The sequence below is a fragment of the Bombyx mori genome, chromosome 11 (genome assembly GCF_030269925.1).
Source record: "Bombyx mori chromosome 11, ASM3026992v2".
In the NCBI taxonomy this organism is placed as follows: Eukaryota; Metazoa; Arthropoda; class Insecta; order Lepidoptera; family Bombycidae; genus Bombyx; species Bombyx mori.
The window spans coordinates 18,091,617-18,110,844 of NC_085117.1; the positions used below are offsets into that span (position 1 = coordinate 18,091,617).

Below are 19,228 nucleotides of genomic sequence, written 5' to 3' on the forward strand. Positions count from 1 at the left end.
TGAAGTCGATTTCACGCGCCGCCAGCCAGTCTTGTGTGCTCTTCGCTCTATGAGCTGGCGCCGAATCTTGTTGGAATACCCAGTGCCTGTTATTGAACATGGTATGAGAAACAGGTTTCACAAGGTTCGTCAGGACTGTATTTTGATACACAACTGCATTCGTTTTTACACATTTCTCACAAAAATGTACCTCTGTTAAGCCCCAATAAGAAACTCCCAACCATACCATGAGCGAGGATGGAAAATGACCTCGTTGGACACGCTGAATACGGTTGCTCGCTTCTACACTACTGTGTGCGTACATCTTATCATTTTGTTTGTTGTAGCTCTCTTCTACGGTAAAAATTTTTTCCTCCGAAAAAAGTATTTCCCAATATTTTTTTCCCGCGTACCGCTTCAACAAAGCGCGGCGTCTCTTCAGTCTCAGGTCCATTAGACGAGCATTGAAACGATGTCCTGTTTTTCTTCGATATGCCCGAAGCCCTAAGTCTTCATTTAACACCCTTTTCACCGTGGTTCTGCTTAACCCCATCTGAAGGGCCAACAGTTTCTGCTTACGTTTGGGATTTCTTTGAATTCGCGCCTTCACAGCTTTTATCACTGCTGGAGTCCTAACAGACCGAGGGCGACCACTTCTTGACCTGTCATCTACATTAGAGTCTTTATTGTATCGTTTGATGGTACGATAAACGAATCTTTTGGTTATATTAAAATTTTTCAGTATGTTAAAAATTTGAATTGGCGCGTAACCGCAACGATGCAACGCAATAACTGCAACACGGTCTTCTTTAAGCGTCCACTCCATATTTAAAAATGAGTAAAATTCTAAAAGTATACATTTTTATTTTCATGAACATTTCGAAATTCGAATTCAATAAACTTTTTTGTGGCTAGCATTCTAAAAGAAAAGTTTTTACTGTGTGACAATACTTATGACCTGACTAGTTATTAGTATAGATTAGTATAGAAGACAACTGACCTCTGAAGCGACTGACGTGAGGAAATGCTCAGCGACGTGAGCCGGTAGGATGTTCTCAAGAAGAATCTGGAATATAATAAACGTGTTTTGACTAAAATATCATCAAGCATCAAATTCCTCATCAGCCATCAGGCATCATCAACATCAGCCAGTCGACGTCTACTGCTGAGTACATGTTTTCTCAAAGACTAACGTATAACATAACAAAAGAATATAATGTTTTTTTTTTTTTTTTATTGCCTTGGTAGGCAGACGAGCATACGGCCCACCTGATGGTGAGTGGTTACCGTCGCCCATGGACTTCAGCAATGCCAAGGGCAGAGCCAAGCCGCTGCCTACCGCTTACCTATGTCAGTTAAAGACTCGAGACTATAACGCTAAAGTAGTTTTGATTATGTCCACGACACGGAAAGACCGAAAAAAATGCTAGGTTACGTACATAATCTAATTGCCAGGAAAAACAAGTATTACACACACTACAGTCGACACAAAAAATAGTTTTATACACTGAAAACCGATCTTAATATTAGAAATATTTATTTAACTACAGTTTCCGCCGCAGCATTACATTAACATTGCGTGGGCGAAAGCCTATCTTAACAGCAGGAAAAAAGTTAGCTTATATTCTTTAAATCGGTTCAGAGGCTTGGCGTGAATCAGTATTAGTAATATTTTTATTATAATATTTTAAAGTCGTCGTGGCCTAACGGATAAGACGTCCGGTGCATTCGTGTTGAGCGATGCACCGGTGTTCGAATTCCGCAGGCGGGTACCAATTTTTCTAATGAAATACGTACTCAACAGATGTTCACGATTGATTTCCACGGTGAAGGAATAACATCGTGTAATAAAAATGAAACCCGCAAAATTATAATTTGCGTAATTACTGGTGGTAGGACCTCTTGTGAGTCCGCACGGGTAGGTACCACCACCCTGCCTATTTCTGCCGTGAAGCAGTAATGCGTTTCGGTTTGAAGGGCGGGGCAGCCGTTGTAACTATAATTGAGACCTTAGAACTTATATCTCAAGATGGGTGGCGCATTTACGTTGTAGATGTCTATGGGCTCCAGTAACCACTTAACACCAGGTGGACTGTGAGCTCGTCCACTCATCTAAGCAATAAAAAAAAAAAAAAAAAAAATTTGCTATTTAACATCTAAAATCTAAAGTAACAATGTAATTATCACAAATTCATGTCTATATTTGAAAAGATTATATGAAAATCGCTTCGGTAGTTCCGTAGATGTGGCGAACAAACCAACAGACAGAATAGAATTCTACAAATTGCTGACTCGGGCCCTATTACTCATTTCTATTTTTACTACTACTAGTGGTCACCCGGTAGTCGAAATTCGACTATAATTAATTGAAATTATAAGTTTGTACACTTTTATGATTCTATTTTCAAAGACTATTTAATATACTTCTATAATCAAAAATTTCAGTAAGACTACACTAAAGAAAAATATTAATAAAGTCAAACAATATTTAATCTATTCTCAATTTGACCACAGACGTCAAGAACAAAAGTTTGACAATAAATAAATAGTATGCATGCGTGTGTGCGTCAAATACATGGTAGTGTGTGTAATGTTTTTTTATTGATTTAATGTATTTAATAGTAACATCCTGCACTCCTTCTCTATATTTTCTATAAGTGTGGGAAATTTCATACTCCTCTTGATTCTTGAATGTACATAAACGGCGGATTCTACCGTTTTAAAAGATCGATAAAGATGCATACCTTGTTAATTCCTCTCATAGTCTCGACTTCCTCCTGTTCGAACTTCAACTTGTCTTTCCAGAGGAAGTCAGTGCGGGAGGTGAACTCTATCTGGCGGTCGAGGATGTGCAGCAGCACCGCCAAGAATATGAGGATCATGCCTGTCTTCGCGGCGTACGGGAACATCGAGAACCTCCAAAATTATTCAAGAAAAATCAATTACAATGCATCAATGAGAAATAAATAATAGTTTAAAAGAACTAACAAAATACGCTTTTATAGAAAATCCAACTAAAAAATAGAAAATAAATTTTAATAAATTTGAATTAAAATGATATTATCAAAATAACCCTTCTACTCATATGTGTTCATAAAATATTTATAACTACTGATACCATGCACCCCACGGTTTTTTTTTTACAATAAAATCATTTTTTCTTACACTATTTTTAAGTCAAATTTATTTTCTATTTTTGGAGTTTACTCCTTTAGAATCGATTTACATATATAGGCCCGGGGTATGAAAATTATGGGGACCAAAATCGTACTAGCATGTCACACGAAATGCGTTATGCGCCTGATTGGCTCCTGATTGCGTGATGCGTGCGCGCGCCAATCAGGAGCCAACGCGCGGCCGCGTTATCGCAGGTGACGCCGGGCTGCTGCGCCGGCAGTCCGCCACAAAGCCTCGTACTGATCGCGCGTTTCTCTCATTATTGTATTTTCATATATTTGTTAGTCGTTTGTTTTGTGTCTCGTTAATTTGTTAATAATCTGTAGTGTATCGTGTTGTCGTAATATAGAACTATTTCTCGTATTGTTTCGTTTAATTTTTTATATCCAGTAAACTCCAGTCGTGCGTCGGAGCGGACACACACACTTTTTTTAGTTGGATTTTCTATAAAAGCCAAATTTGTTAGTTTTTTAAACTATTATTTATATTTCATTTTTTAGATGAATTTCAATTTTTTCAAATTTTTTTTAAATATTGAATTGTCATCGGTCCTTAATAAGTATACCAAATTTCGAGTTAATCCGACGTTATGAAGGGGGTCAAAATCATGTTCTTTTTTTATTTTTTTATTGCCTAGATGTGTGGACGAGCTCACAGCCCACCCGGTAACACCGGGTGGGCGGTGGGCTGTGAGTGGTTACTGGAACCCACAGACATCTACAACGTAAATGCGCCACACACCTTGAGATAGAAGTTCTAAGGTCTCAGTATAGTTACAACGGCTGCCCCACCCTTCAAACCGAAACGCATTACTGCTTCACGGCAGAAATAGGCGGGGCGGTGGTACCTATCTATGTTCAAAGATTCGGTTACAAGCATACATACATATGTAGCTAATAAAAGCGTATCAAATAGACAAGCTCGCTGAGTTAAGTAGATTCTTTTGAGAGCTGTGGCTGTTTACGAAATCCTTGCTACTTAAGTCTGTTAACACTAAACCTACCGACAACTCTTGTATACATGTTCCTAGCGCACTCAGTCAAATTAACCCAACAACGAAATTTGCCTTATAATTGATGACAATTTAAATAGCATTTGAACAATTAGCCGCCTAATCACGTCTCTCCTCAGTTGCCCTTAGTCTGGTAATTTTGCACTAATAAGTATAAGTTCAAAGAATAATTAAAATACTAAGGCTGTGAAGAAATTCTGATTCGTTAAAGAGCTTAGTAATTTTAACGAAGCTTCACACACCCGTACCTGCTCATAAAAAAATAATATTGGATGTGTATCTAAAGTTAGTTTACGGACGATAGATTTACGTAATAAGGTAAAAGCTCCTAATACGGCGGTAGTCAAAATCGCTTCCTATTACGGTGGTATTTCTATTTTCGACATTTATTCTTGTTTTATTCAGTTTAAGCTCACCGAAACGGAATCTATTTATTCTAAATCTATTACTTCATAACATAACTGACATTTTCAAGTGTAGCATATAAACAACACTACAAGATCTATCAGTTTGTAGCACGGCATCAACGTGAGAGGAGTTTCCATACAAACGCGGAACAAAAAAATAAGTACACTAATATTTAGATACTAAGTTTTTTGTATTAATAAGTCGTTCAACTTTGTTTATGTGTTATTTATAGCATTTTCCTACTATTATACTTACTTTTTAAATAGCTTGTTTCATATATGTAACTCATTTTTTACTCAAAAAATCAGAAACAAAATACCGCCGTAATACGGTACGAATTTTATAGATTAATCCTAATACGGTGGTATAACTCCGAAATAGGAAATATACTGGGCATATTTAATTGTTTATAACTTTCAATTTATTAAGTTATTGAATTAGTTCCAAGTTTAGTTGGAATAATTATTAATCTTGTAAATTAGAAACCATATTCTGCGGTATGTATTATTCATTAAAAATCTAGTTAAATATGAAAACTGTCGAGTGCAAAATGTTGGTTTCTTAGAAGGGGTAAAAATAGGAAGGTGTATTTTAATTAATCACAAATCATTTATTTTGTATAACTGTTGACTTGAGTTTTACACATCTGGGCCAAAAAACTGTTATCGTTTGATTAAGTATTTACATTCTTTGTTTATCGAAATTTTTATGGGTCAGAATTAGGATTAAAAAAATACGAGTAGTTTTCCTATTACGGTGGTAGTTATTTCCAGGTAACTCTGTGTTAGGTTCTATGATCTCCTATTACGGTCATATTCATAGAACATAAAATTACAAGTTTTAGGATTCCGTAGAAATAATAGAAAGGTTATTTATACTTATTTTACACAAAAAGATAATACAATAAAAACAGATTTAAAGAATGTCTAAATACTATGTACAAAGGCGAGCTTAACTCTTCATGAGTTTTCTTCCAGCAAACCCTTTTCAGAGAGAAATACGATGTATAAGAGGGGAATAGTGTACAAGTGAAAGGTTATTAAAATATATTAAATACAGTGGATTTCATTAATAACGACCTCGGTTATAGCAACGTCGAACTTACGTCCCTTGAATTTAAAGCATACTTTCGTAAGAAATTCATTCGATAAGAGCGACTTTGGATACTATAGCGTCAATTTCGGGTATAGCGATTTGTTTTTATGAACCATTTATGACAGATTCCCAGAAATCCCGTACAGATATTTCTATTGAGTCGGTAAAGGCACAAAGACTCATTCATAAAACTATTAAACTTTCTTATCTTTTGTTTACATTCACAGATGACCATCTGTGAAACATTCACAGATGGTCAAGCAAATGCTTTGTTTGTTTGTTCCTAAGCAGTCCTCAATAAATTTACCATTAAGTAATTCTATTTTGTTCATCTTAAATATGTATAGCTCTATTCAGACAGCAGTGGCAGCGGCCGCCGCATCAGCCACCGAACATTTTTATCCTTTCAAGCGATACTGATCTATAAAACAATGTAGATAAAGTTTAAAATTCTTTCAAAGCTGAAAGTGCTCTTCGCACCTTTTTTTTCTCCTACCAATGCTGATAGCCTTGGCAGGCTATTTCAGCTTCCCCTTGACGTGTAGATGATCTCATGGGGCTCAAACCGGGAGTGTTGCTAACACTGACCCTACGAAGAGCAGTGCTTCGAAGAATCTACCACTGGATCGGAAACGCGACCAACTAAGAAGATCCGGTGAGAAACTCAGTGGGCTGCGTCTATAGGTTGATTTCTTCTTCGAGTTCTTCATCGCAAGCGACGGGTTCGGCGAGGACGGTAACCGGTGCTTGAGGTACCTAAAACACCGTTAATGGATCGGGAAGATCCGTAATGACGTGCTTAGGGCGACGTCGACTGTTTACCATTCGGTCCACAAGATCGGGTAGGCCTTCGCATCGCTGTCGGCCGTTGCCACCAATGTCTGAATTGAGCCGAAAACTTCACTTACCTTAAGTTTACCATTAAGTTTAAGTCTAAAAAACCTTAGTTACTCCTTATATCATCAGCTATCTATTAGTGAAAGTCTCGTCAAAATCGGTCCAGTCGTTCCAGAGATTAGCCGGAACAAACAGACAGACAGACAAAAATTGTAAAAAATGTTGTTTTGGTGTATGTACCGTATATATATATGCATTTATATGCATGTGGTAAAAAGCGGCTATTTCAATATTACAAACAGACACTCCAATTTTATTTATGTGTATACATTCGAAATTCCCTAGAATTCTCATGTTAAAATACAATCCAAATCACTTTTAAACGCGGTAAAAATGTACTCTTCTTTCCGAGCCGACCTGTGTGAATACACTGTTATACTTACTAGGTACATTTGTATTATAAATTTCATTAAAAGTGGTCAATTAATGCAAAACTTACAATTTAACTTCTTCACATTTATATTATTTACTTAATAAATATTATATGTTCGGAACTTAATAAATATAATTTCTGACCCTCTGTATTAGGAACCGTCTACCGCAGTAATAGGCTCTGACCTCAGTCATACCTCCGTATTAGGGAAAATCGACCCGGCTATTTAAAACATTTTTTTAAATAAGTAATTTCTAGAAAAGAAACATAGACTCAAAAGTAATACGAAATTTAAATTCCATTTTTGACGATGAAAATTTTTTCCATCTTTAGAAATACTTACAAATGCTTATTTTTTTTTCTTACTTTCAAATTTTGCGAAATACCTCCGTAATAGGTGCTTTTACCTTAACGTCAGTAGCAGAACTATTCGAACTATTTCGCGTTCTCGATTGCACGCTCATACGGAACGTGACACTTGTTCGTGCGTGCAGCCGTAGAAGTTATCACGTCAAAATCCAGACACATTCACCATTATAGATACATTTAAATGAACATGTATGAACTTAAGTTTTCAACTGATTAGACTAGAAACCGAAACGACACAATCAAATTTATTGTATATATGTATGTATGTAATATTGTATGTATGTATGTGTGTATTTTCTTTAATAATGTATTATTAATAGTACACCGCGATATACCTGCTGTATCTTTATCTTTTACAGAACTTCTGTACATTAAACGCTTGGCTGGAAGAGATTGCTTTTAGCGAGAAGGCCGCCTATTGTACAAATGTATATACTAAACTTGCTCACTGGTTTTTTTTTAAATATTGCGTCTTAGTGTACAATGAAGTACATTCATTCTCTCTTTTTCTCTCTGAAATTTGAATTACTCACTCATACTCCATGTCCCCGCTAAAATATTCGCTGAAGACCTCGGCGGAGACGAACAGCGTGATGTGAGCGGCGAGGGTGATGCACATCATCAGCAGCTTGAGCACGTAGCCGATCCGAAGGAACACCGAGATGGAAGCCAGAGTGAACACCGAGCTGTACACGTAGCTCTGGAAGATATGGGCCACGTGAGACGTGCTTGGACAAGCTGCACTAAAGTACAATTTTAATTTGGACCCTTGAAAAGGATTTGTACCCTAGTGCTGAGACGGGCCGTGCACTCGCAGCGAACCGCAAACCCAAAAAGGCCCCAATTTTTCGAGCTGTACACGTAGCTCTGGAAGACATGGGCCACGTGAGACGTGCGTGGACAAACTGCACTAAAGTACAATTTTAATTTGAACTCTTAAAAAGAATTTGTACTCTAGTGGTGAGACGAGCCGTGTAATCGCCGCGAACCGCAAACCCAAAAAGGCCCCAATTTTTCAACTAACTCATATCGTCTTTTCGCATTAAAATTGTACAGTTTCCACAAATATTCGAAATTGAGTTAATATGCGGAATCATTTGGTATCCCCAGTATTTTTCTCATAAATACCGTCAGAAGAGCGAAGTTTAGTTTTAGTTTTTTTTTTTTTAGTTTACCTATATTTTGACTACTTATTAACAAAATTAACACATAATTTTATCTTACTTTAAAAGACAGATAATGTTGCTGGTAAAAAAAAAATGCTCCAAAGATGATTAATATTAAAAATATCATATTATTATGTTAAACCTTTAAAACACTCCCCTGTAAAATTTAGTAAGTTTTTAGATTATACAGTTTTAATGCAAGAAGACGGTATTCGCGAATGACTTCGATGATGAAATAATAAAATAATCTCATAAATAAGTAGGTAAATCGCAAAATTTATAACCTTTATTTTTATTTTTATTGCATAGATGGGTGGACGAGCTCACAGTCCAGCTAATGTTAAGTGGTTACTGGAGCCCATAGACATCTACAACGTAAATGCCACCTTGCGATATGAGTTCTAAGGTCTCAGCATAGTTACAACGGCTGCCCCACCCTTCAAGCCTCGTTCATTCCATTCGTAGCGAACCGCAAAGGCCCCAATTTTTCAATTAACTCATATTCACGAATGACTTCCTTGATAACATAATGGGATAGAGAAAAAAGTCGCAAAATTTATAACTTTGCGTAATCACTGTTGGCAAGTCGTAATGTCAGCTGGTATTGGTGGGGAACAGAATCCTCCCTATTTCTGCTGCGATACAGTCATGCGCACTGGTTTTAGTGATTGGTTGGATAGTTGTGCCGGCGCGGGTCCACAACACGCCCTACTATTATTATTATTTTTGAGTGGACGAGCTCACAGCCCACCAGGTGTTAAGTCGTTACCGGAGCCCATAGACATCTACAACGTAAATGCGCCACCCACCTTGAGATATAATTTCTAAGGTCTCAGTATAGTTACAACGGCTACCCCACCCTTCATACCGAAGCGCATTACTGCTCCACGGCACCTAACCGTGCGGACTCACAAGAGGTCCTACCACCAGTCGTATCCAACAGCAGGCGGTGTTCTGTGGGTAGCTGGTTAACGCCGAAGAAGTCGTGAGCTCGTCTGCCCATACAGTACCATAAAAAGTGGGACTTATATCTGACTTATACTGAGATTTCTTTCAGAACTCACCGGCGCCGAATCGAATTGATTCAACCTCGCCAATTCTTCGACCGGTGCAGCGCTGATGTTGAATTCCTCCGATATGTTTCGGTTTTCAGTCGCATTCGTTAATTCGATTGAATCGTCTTCGAATACGTATGTTTGGAACTGGAATTAATGAAGAAATAACAAATGAATCTTGGAAAAAATGAATATTGCGTATATTGGAGCTAGACGATGGTCCACTGTGGCTAGCTCTGTCTTAATGAATAAACAACAATTTATTGTTAAACGCACTACACGACCCGGTTTTGGGAACAGAGTTCTTATTGTGGTATTCGGTAAGTATCACTAGGTGAAATGTGAGAAACTTCACACAAGGAGAAGGCAGCTGGGCGCTGGAGAAACATTTCGAAGCTAGTGCCTGAGCCTCAAATGAATTTTAATAATACCACAAATTTACTACTACCTATTTCTATTAAAACTATTTCTGTCGCAAAGCATTTCCGGTTTAAAGGGTGCGACAATTACAATGTTTACAATAGTAATGCGAATCTATTTCAGCTGTATCCACTGTTTTTAATTTTAATGTCTATGAATTCCAATCAAACACGAAAGACAAGCTCCGTTTAAGGATAAAAAACAGTCTGAATTGCAATTTTTGTTTTATCGTAATCTTTACATTAATACTAATAATTTTATGTTTCGAAAGAAATAACACACTCTTGAAACATTACGTAAGTTAAAATAGACTGGTGCACCCTTCATGAGTTTCTAAACTTACCAAATTGATAACCGCACAGGCTCCGATCAGTGCGACGGACACAAGGAACATCGTTAGCCTTATGAAGCGATTGCTGGCTACAACCTAATAAGAAAACACAAAAAATAAATAAAGAAAAATGTTAGTATTTTATTCGGTTTTCGCGTCTAGTCGTAAACAAACGAAAACTACTTTTGCGATTTTATATATACTAGAGGTCCCGCAGTAGTCGAAATTCGACTATAATTAATTGGAATTGTAAGTTTGTACACTATTATGATTGTATTTTAGACTTCTATAATCACAAATTTCGCCAAAACTACACTATAAAAAATATTAACAAAGACAAATTAATATTTAATCTCAATTTGACAACAGACGTCAAGAACAAAAGTTTGACAATAAATAGTATGCATGCGTGTGTGCGTCAAATACATGGTATGTAGTGTGTGAAATGTTTTCTTTATTGATTTAATGTATCTTTTATGCATAATTTAAAAAATATATTAGCATTGTGCACTTCTTCTCTATATTCTCTATAAGTGTGGAAAATTTCGTCCTCCTCCGTCCGCGCAATTTTCGTAAAAAGGGATACAAAGTTTTTGCTTCACGTATTAATATATAGATTTTTTGTCGTTATATTATTTCCGACAAATCGAACCCTACAGTTTTCGTGGTAATTGAAAACTTAGATTAAAACGTAAAAGTTGTTTTAGTCAAACGATAACACTTATTCTTAAAACAGAATTGAACTAAGTATTATTTGTTACCTACGGTTTTGGCGTTCGTACGTAAAATTAAAACAACATGTACAACTGGTCGGTGACCACGAAAACTGTAAAATATTCAACACGTCAGAAATAATTCAACGAAAATAACAATTAATGCGAGATTAAATCGTAAATGTAGTTAGAATTAAAATTTAACTTGGCCACACAATGGATAGATTGAAAATAAAAATTAGTACCCATGAGAATGTTGAGATCGATTTGTTTTTTTTTTATGAAGAAAGGATTAATGATAGTCCCGAAGGCCTTTCCAGTTTCACCAGGACAGTTGGGCGAGCAAGGGCTCAGCCAGGAGGGGTGGGATTTGCTAACAGCTGCCCAAAGATCGATTTGTATTAAGCTGGTTTAGCTTCAATACTAATCTCCAAGCTGTATAACCAATCCCGAGTTTACAAAGAGATCACACTACGGCCTGAGTAGGCTTAGGACTACTCCTCTGAACACAAAGAACTTTTTTTATTATTATTACGTGACTACGTAAGCCCGACCCATCTGATGTAGTTACAGAAACCCATAGACATGTCTGTCTCCACTGACCTTAAGACATAAGTTCGTAATCTGCCTATATAATGCCTGCGCCAACATTCAAACCGAAATGCCTAAATGCTACGTGGCTGGAAAAAACAGAATGTTGATGCTTACCTGTGCGAGCCCACAACTCCTATCCCAAGTAATAGGTAAGGTTGCTTAAAAAAACCAGTTCAATTTACCTGTCCAGGCTTTGTGCATGTGTCGGCGTATAAGTCGTCCATGATCGGTACATCCGAGAGCGGACGGAGGCCTCTCTTGAAGAGATTATCATCATACCAAGACAAATACACGAATACCATCAACGTTACAAACGTTGGACCGAACGACGCGTACAGAACTATGCCCCTGGAAGTTAAAGGAGTCATTTAATCATTAAAATAGAACAGTCGTTGAGATGAAATGAGACACGCTGCCCTAAGCTTTGCAGTCATCAGACATTAGTCAACTACGCTCGCGTACTCAACAAATGTTCACGATTGACTTCCACGGTGAAGGAATAACATCGTGTAGTAAAAATCAAACCAGCAAAATTATAATTTGCGAAATTACTGGTGGTAGGACCTCTTGTAAGTCCGCGCGGGTAGGTACCACCACTATTATTGCCGTGAAGCAGTAATGCGTTTCGGTTTGAAGGGTTGGGCAGCCGTTGTAACTATATTTAAGACCTTAGAACTTATATCTCAAGGTGGGTGGCGCATTTAAGTCGTAGATGTCTATGGGCTCCAGTAACCACTTAACACCATGTGGGCTGTGAGCTCATCCACCCATCTAAGCTATAAAAAATATAAAAAAGATCCCGAGTGCGATTTCATATTTGTATACCAATTGGTGCCATTTCGACTTATTGTTAGCCAGGCTTGTTGGCTTCTCTACCTAAATAAAACCGTATATTAAACAGTTCATTTTTCAATCTAACTGTATTGCTATAAATCTTTAATATATTTCAAATACTGTACACACTTACTTAACCTTCTTAATAATTTTGATGACTCAGTTTATTTTAATCAGAGCGTCAATTCAATGGGTTGTATATGCCGCTATTCTTCATCAATCTCGTATGTCCATAATTTGTCGTAGAATTTCTCGGATTTGCTATCGTAAGGTGACAATAAAATCTGACCTGACACGCCTACAAACTTTTTCCTCTAAATTTTTTTTTTGTTAATCATATCGATATATACAATACAGGTAAGTTTAGTCCACCAGCACATGTTCACAGCCCGCAATTTCACATTTTTAGTAAATATTTTAACTATTAAACAATGAATGAGTCAGTGAACGAGTAACTGATTGATTTAAAGAGTGAGCTACTTAACGAGTCGTTAGCTCGTCAACCGTACAAATTTAACATTGAAATCGGTGTTTTCTGAGCGCTATGACATGTCCTTCTTCAAACGAGGCTTACGGAGAGTACTTTATGGTAGGCAGCGGTTTGGCTCTGCCCCTGGCATTGCTGACGTCCATGAGCGACGGTGACCACTTACCATCAGGTGGGCCGTATGCTCGTCTGTCTACAAAGGCAATAAAAAAATATCTCAACTTACTTCGGTACGGTGAGTAGTTGGGTGAATGCCAATAACGTGAACAGTAGCGATGCGCAGGCGATGTTATACTTGAACTGCGTGTCCGATTGGTTCCTATATTGTCGTTCCTGATTGCTGTTCTTGAACCAGAGCGTCACACGGTTTATGCCTTCGGTGTTGTTGCTACAATAATGAACTATAATCAAGATCCGAAATGTACTTTTTTATTTTAGGGCTAGCATCGATCAAAATTTACATGATCACCAAAACTTTGGTTGCTCTGCGACGCACTTTATTAGTATCTGTGTAAGTGTCTTGTTTACTGGTGTTAGGACCTCTTGTGAGTTCGTGCGGGTAGGTACCACCACCCTGCCTATTTCTGCCGTGAAGCAGTAATGCGTTTCGGTTTGAAGAGTGGGGCAGCCGTTGTAACTATACTGAGACCTTAGAACTGATATCTCAAGGTGGGCGGCCCATTTACGTTGTGGACGTCTATGGGCTCCAGTAACCACTTAACACCAGGTGGGCTGTGAGCTCGTCCACCCATCTAAGCAATAAAAAAAAAAACAAGTTTTCTTTTCCTTGACTTTGATTGTTGAAAACTTTATGTAGTATTCAAACATTTTTCTCATTTATATATGTGTCTAATCATATCGGTTCCAGTTTGGCTGTCCAATATTTGGACGAGGTGCCGCACGTCACGCCCGGCATCTACCACAATGTAAGCCCTGGCTATCGTATCATTATACACAAAAACTTAAACATTAGGAGAGATATCAATCAGCCTTAATAATTAACTTTATTAAACGTGACGTCATGAAACGATAGTAAAAGTAAATTTATTTGTTTGGTATTCTAATATTAAAATTTAAAAATACGATTACATTTCCCTTTGCATATTCCGTTGTTTTTTTTTCTTCGTGAAATGATTTCATTAGACCAAATATTTATTTGCTACTGTAAATTAACATTAGAGTAATTATCATCTGTATGCCCATGTAATAGTTATTTTATTTGGAAATTAGTAAATTTGTGAATTAGTTTTGAGAGACGAGGAGGTCAATATTTTTTATAGACATTTTTCTCAAATTACTCGACGTTTTCTCTAAAAACGCAAGTGTAATATTAATTAAACTCACCTGCAGTCACAACAATTGGTACGCTGAGGCAGTAAGTTCTGTTCGATCATTGCTAAGCTCTGAAAAAATTAAATAAATTTATTTAGTTTGTAATCTATGGTGCTGTCTAATTGCGATTTGAAATTAAAATTGCACTCGGCCGCAACGTAAAGATAAACTATAATCGAAATCTAAATTGGGAGAATTCTCCTGTTTTTTAGATCCAGGCTAGTTAATCTGGAGCTGGATTTCACATATACAAATTCACAAAAAATATCACTCAAAATCTATATATTATATAAAAATGAATTGCTGTTCGTTAGTCTCGCTAAAACTCGAGAACGGCTGGACCGATTTGGCTAATTTTGGTCTTGAATTATTTGTGGAAGTCCAGAGAAGGTTTAAAAGGTAGATAAATATGAAAATGCTCGGAATGAAATAAAAATAACAATTTTGTTTTTCTTTTTTTTTTTTTTTTTTTTTTTTTTTTTTTTTTTTTTTTTTTTTTTTTTTTTTTTTTTTATTCAACATAAATGAAAGTACATACTTGTTGAACGTCAAAAGAACTACCGCCAATTCACAAGAACTAGCCTCCGTCCTGAGAAGAATTGGCAAGAAACTCAGCGGGCATGTTTTTTTTTTTTTAATAAATTGTTATTTATTAATTTTTTAATATTACATTTTTTTTTAAATATGAGTTTTTTACAATGAGTATTATAACGTAACAATTACCACAATATTGGAATGCCCGGAGCGAGCAACTCATTCCCACTTTGTGCAATCTTCTAGATAATCATTGACTTTATAGTAAGCTTTATTGCACAGATGTTCTTTAACAGTTTTCTTAAACCTATGTATATGTAGGTTCTGAACATCTTGTGGGATTTTGTTGTACAGGCGCACAGACAAACACCCGAATGAATTTCGTATCTTATGTACCGTACTCATCGGCACAACAAGCTTGTGTTTGTTCCTAGTATTTCTATTATGTATGTCCGACTTTTTAGGAAACTCCTCAATATATTTACGAACATACATCAAATTTTCAAAAATGTACTGGGATGGCATAGTGAGAACTTTAATTTCTTTAAATTTCTCCCTCAGGGATTCCCTTGAGTGCATGTTATAAATAGCGCGTATAGCTCTTTTCTGCAGAATAAATATCGTTTCTACATCGGCCGCATTGCCCCACAGCAAAATGCCATAGGACATGACACTGTGGAAGTAACTAAAGTAAACTAAACGAGCCGTGTCCGCGTTTGTTAACATTCTAATTTTTTTTACTGCGTATGCTGCAGAGCTGAGCTTACTCGCCAATTTATGAATATGAGGTCCCCACTGCAGTTTGGAGTCCACTGTTATACCAAGAAATACGGTTGACTCAACAAGCTCCAATGATTCCTCAGAAACAATTACATCACTATCCACTTGTCTCACATTTAAAGATGGTTTAATACATTTTAAAGTAAATTTAATACATTTAGTTTTCTTACTATTCAATAATAGGTTATTGATACGGAACCAATGAACCACACACGAAATCGCATCATTCACTTCGTCATAGACTTGTAGTTGTCGTTTAATTTTAAATAATAAAGATGTATCATCTGCGAATAATACGACCTCGTGTCGGGACTCAATAAAACTAGGTAAATCGTTTATATATATTAGAAATAAAAAAGGACCCAAAATAGAACCCTGAGGTACACCCATTTTCAACAAGGTGCCTGAAGATCTATTACCTTTCACATCTACTGTTTGTATCCGTCCTGTTTTGATGTGTCACCCGTCGGATGGATTCATTTTGTTTTTTTTACGTTTATTTTATACAAAAGTTTAAGTCTTTGGGTCATGTTTTTTTGTCTACAATATTTTTGAACTTATTCGATTTTATGATACACAGCCTACAATTTAAAATTTAAGATTTTACACTCTACTCATAATGTTCAAACTTATAATTTCAATTAATTATAGTCGAATTTCGACTACCGTGGGACCACTAGTGAATCTAATAGGGCAACGCTAACTTAATACAATAATAATGATGGACACTTTCACACAAAACAACAAACAGCTGTTGAATCGAGCGGCCATTTTGAAGAGAATTTGATTTAAAATGTTTTAAATCCAATTTCACAGTTTAGTTGCTCCATTGTGGCCGTTTTAACTTTGAAACAGTTTAAACTCCGACAGAGAGTACAACTATGATTGAAATAACGAGTTAATGGTTATTGATAGTTTAAATATTCTAGTTTTTAGTTTGAACTACGAATAATATGGCGGGCTTAAGATATATCTCAACACTCATAAAAGCAATACTCACAGAGATTCCAATGTTTTTCGCTAGAGTAGAATCAGTTATGTTAGCGAAAGGTTTGTCCGCTCCCCAACATTCTACGTATTTTGTCATTCTACTCGAAGGACGAGATCGCGAAGGGATCCCGGGAGTAGCTGAAAAGAATCGGAACACCCGTGATTACCAAATACTATATATTATATACATGCATATGCATGTGCTATATATATTTTTTATTCACGTGTAAAAATGTGATATCATATTATAATACGTAAGTTCTTGTCTGTAATGTGTATAATATATGTACACTCTTTGTGTGTGTGTGTGTGTGTGTGTGCGTTTGTATAATATGTATATAATATTTTATCATATTTTTTTCTCTTTTTCTCAAATAAGATGCACCTACTACCGCTCTCTAAACCAACCTTGATTGACTTAATGATTGAATAAATTATGAGACTTTGATGAAAAACTTTGATAAGTGAAAACACAAAATGACGAAGATGAACAAAGACACAAACAAAAACTAGGTTACACAAATTTATTAAGCAATCTGCGTGTTGAATGATATTTTTTATTTTTATTTATTTGTATTTTTTTTTCGATTTTCACTAGTCACGAGAGAATATACTTTCTAGATTCCCACCAATAACTCTAAATATTTATATCTCAGAAATAAACTACTATTTCTTCAAAAATTTATACTTTAAATAAACGTTACTACAATTAATAAGACAATTTTTTTTATTTGCAAAATAGCTTTTAAAAAAATAGAGCTTCATTTATATTCTAATTATGTCTATATAATTATGCTTTAATACTTTAAGAGTTGTGGCCAATTATCGATCGAATAATTATGGTACATTATTCAACGTGAAATTCTTCACTGTGAACAAACTTGTGAAGTGTTTTAGGGACTACAAGCTACCTGAGTGCTTAATATGCCTTACCATACTTTAAAATAGACCATAGACTGTAATCAGGCAGATTAAGCTCGAGAATAGACAACAGACAGTCTTTAAATATGATGAAAAAAGAAAAGTTCCTTTCCATCGGTACATCCCGGCCGATACTTTAGATTCATTAATAATTGCGACCTTGGTTGGATGATTCTTGATTTAATGACCCATTTATATTTAGTCGTATTCCTCAGTAAGTAATAATACGAGTAAACTACACAATGTAATTGATCTCGACAACAATAAATCATGCTCAATCGAACAACACAAGAAAAACATAATAACAATAAATATACATATAAACTAACACATCGATTCAATCGATATTGTACTTATCATTCGAATGAATAATCGTTTCGGGATCTCGTCGATTGGCGATATATTACCTTCGTAAATCAAATGAAAAATTAATTTATTAGATGTTTTGTCACAAAACAACACTAAAGATAATCATTAACCGACTTTTAAAGTCGAATACATTGTATATGAAAGTTAACTATTTAGTGTATTATACTTCAAAGAAAAAAATAATTAAAATCGGTCTACCTATGACGCAGAAATCATTGAACATACATACAGTCGAAAAACCTTCTCTACTAAATTTGATTAAAATATAAATGTTAAATGTGCCAAAAAATCCTAAAAGAGGGATAGCAGTATCAGCTAATTCATTACTGGTGACCTATTGTGAATCCGCACGGGTAGATACCACCGTCCTGCCTATTTCTGCCGTGAAGCAGTAAAGCGTTTCGGTTTGAAGGGTGGGGCGGCCGTTGTAACTATACTGATATATTGTAACTATACCTTAGAACTTATATCTCAAGGTGTGTGGCGCATTTCCGTTGTAGATGTCTGTGGGCTCCATTAACCACTTAACACCAGGTGGGCTATGAGCTCGTCCACACATCTAAACAATAAAAAAAAAGAATGAGATCTGACTGCCTAATGCAATTTTCAATTAAAAAAAAAAGTAACAATAGTAAATCCTAACGCTAAACCTATTTATTAGACCCACTGAGTTTTTCACCTGATCTTCTCAGTGGGCCGCGATTTAGATCCGGTGGCAGATTCTCACACTCTCAGGTTCAGCACCGTGAGATTTCCTACCAGCCAGAGTGGAATAATTATAGCGAATATGTACGGGGAAAAATACAAGTGTTTGTTTTAATGTTATCTTAAGCAACGTAGTGTATCTAGCTCGCGTGTATTACTATCAATAAATTTATTGTTCAAGCGCCGAAGTCTGCAATTAACTTCAATGTTTTCAAACAGATGGAGTATCTCCTTCATGAAACCAATTTTAAAAAACAGTTTGGTGCAATAAGCGATAAAAGCAACTTCTGCGTACCTTGAAATTTCCCTATTAATCGATGATTATTGAGTAACTATAACTACCATACAATTACATTCGAAATGACTTCTTTTTCTTGGTTATGAATATAAAAAATAATAGTTTAAAAAAACAAAAAAATACGCTTTTATAGAAAATCTAACTAAAAAATAGATAATAAAATTTAATGCATGGTATCAGTAGTTATAAATATTTTATGAAAAAATATGAGTAGAAGGGTTTTTTTGATAATATCCTGAAAAGCACCCCACGGTCTTTTACAATAAAATCATTTTTTCTTACACTATTTTTAATTCAAATTTATTAAAATTTATTTTCTATTTTTTTGTTGGGTCTTTTATGAAAGCGTATTTTTTTTAGTTTTTTAAAACTATTATTTATTTTTCATT

At 35.8% G+C, this 19,228-nt stretch overlaps 1 protein-coding gene across 3 annotated transcripts in view; it reads right to left on the reverse strand.

Moving 5' to 3' along the window:
- LOC101737606 (adenylate cyclase type 2) overlaps positions 1–19,228 on the reverse strand; it is a 240,287-nt gene that overhangs the window by 16,578 nt on the left and 204,481 nt on the right. For all 3 annotated transcript variants that reach the window (XM_012696130.4, XM_062671268.1, XM_062671269.1), the window contains exons 12-20: positions 16,557–16,684; positions 14,255–14,313; positions 13,137–13,298; positions 11,772–11,937; positions 10,295–10,378; positions 9,541–9,678; positions 7,844–8,010; positions 2,724–2,895; positions 980–1,045 (exon numbers count right to left, since the gene is read on the reverse strand). In XM_012696130.4, the coding sequence (XP_012551584.1) occupies positions 980–1,045; positions 2,724–2,895; positions 7,844–8,010; positions 9,541–9,678; positions 10,295–10,378; positions 11,772–11,937; positions 13,137–13,298; positions 14,255–14,313; positions 16,557–16,684 (1,142 nt within the window). The remainder of the gene's footprint in view (positions 1–979; positions 1,046–2,723; positions 2,896–7,843; positions 8,011–9,540; positions 9,679–10,294; positions 10,379–11,771; positions 11,938–13,136; positions 13,299–14,254; positions 14,314–16,556; positions 16,685–19,228) is intronic.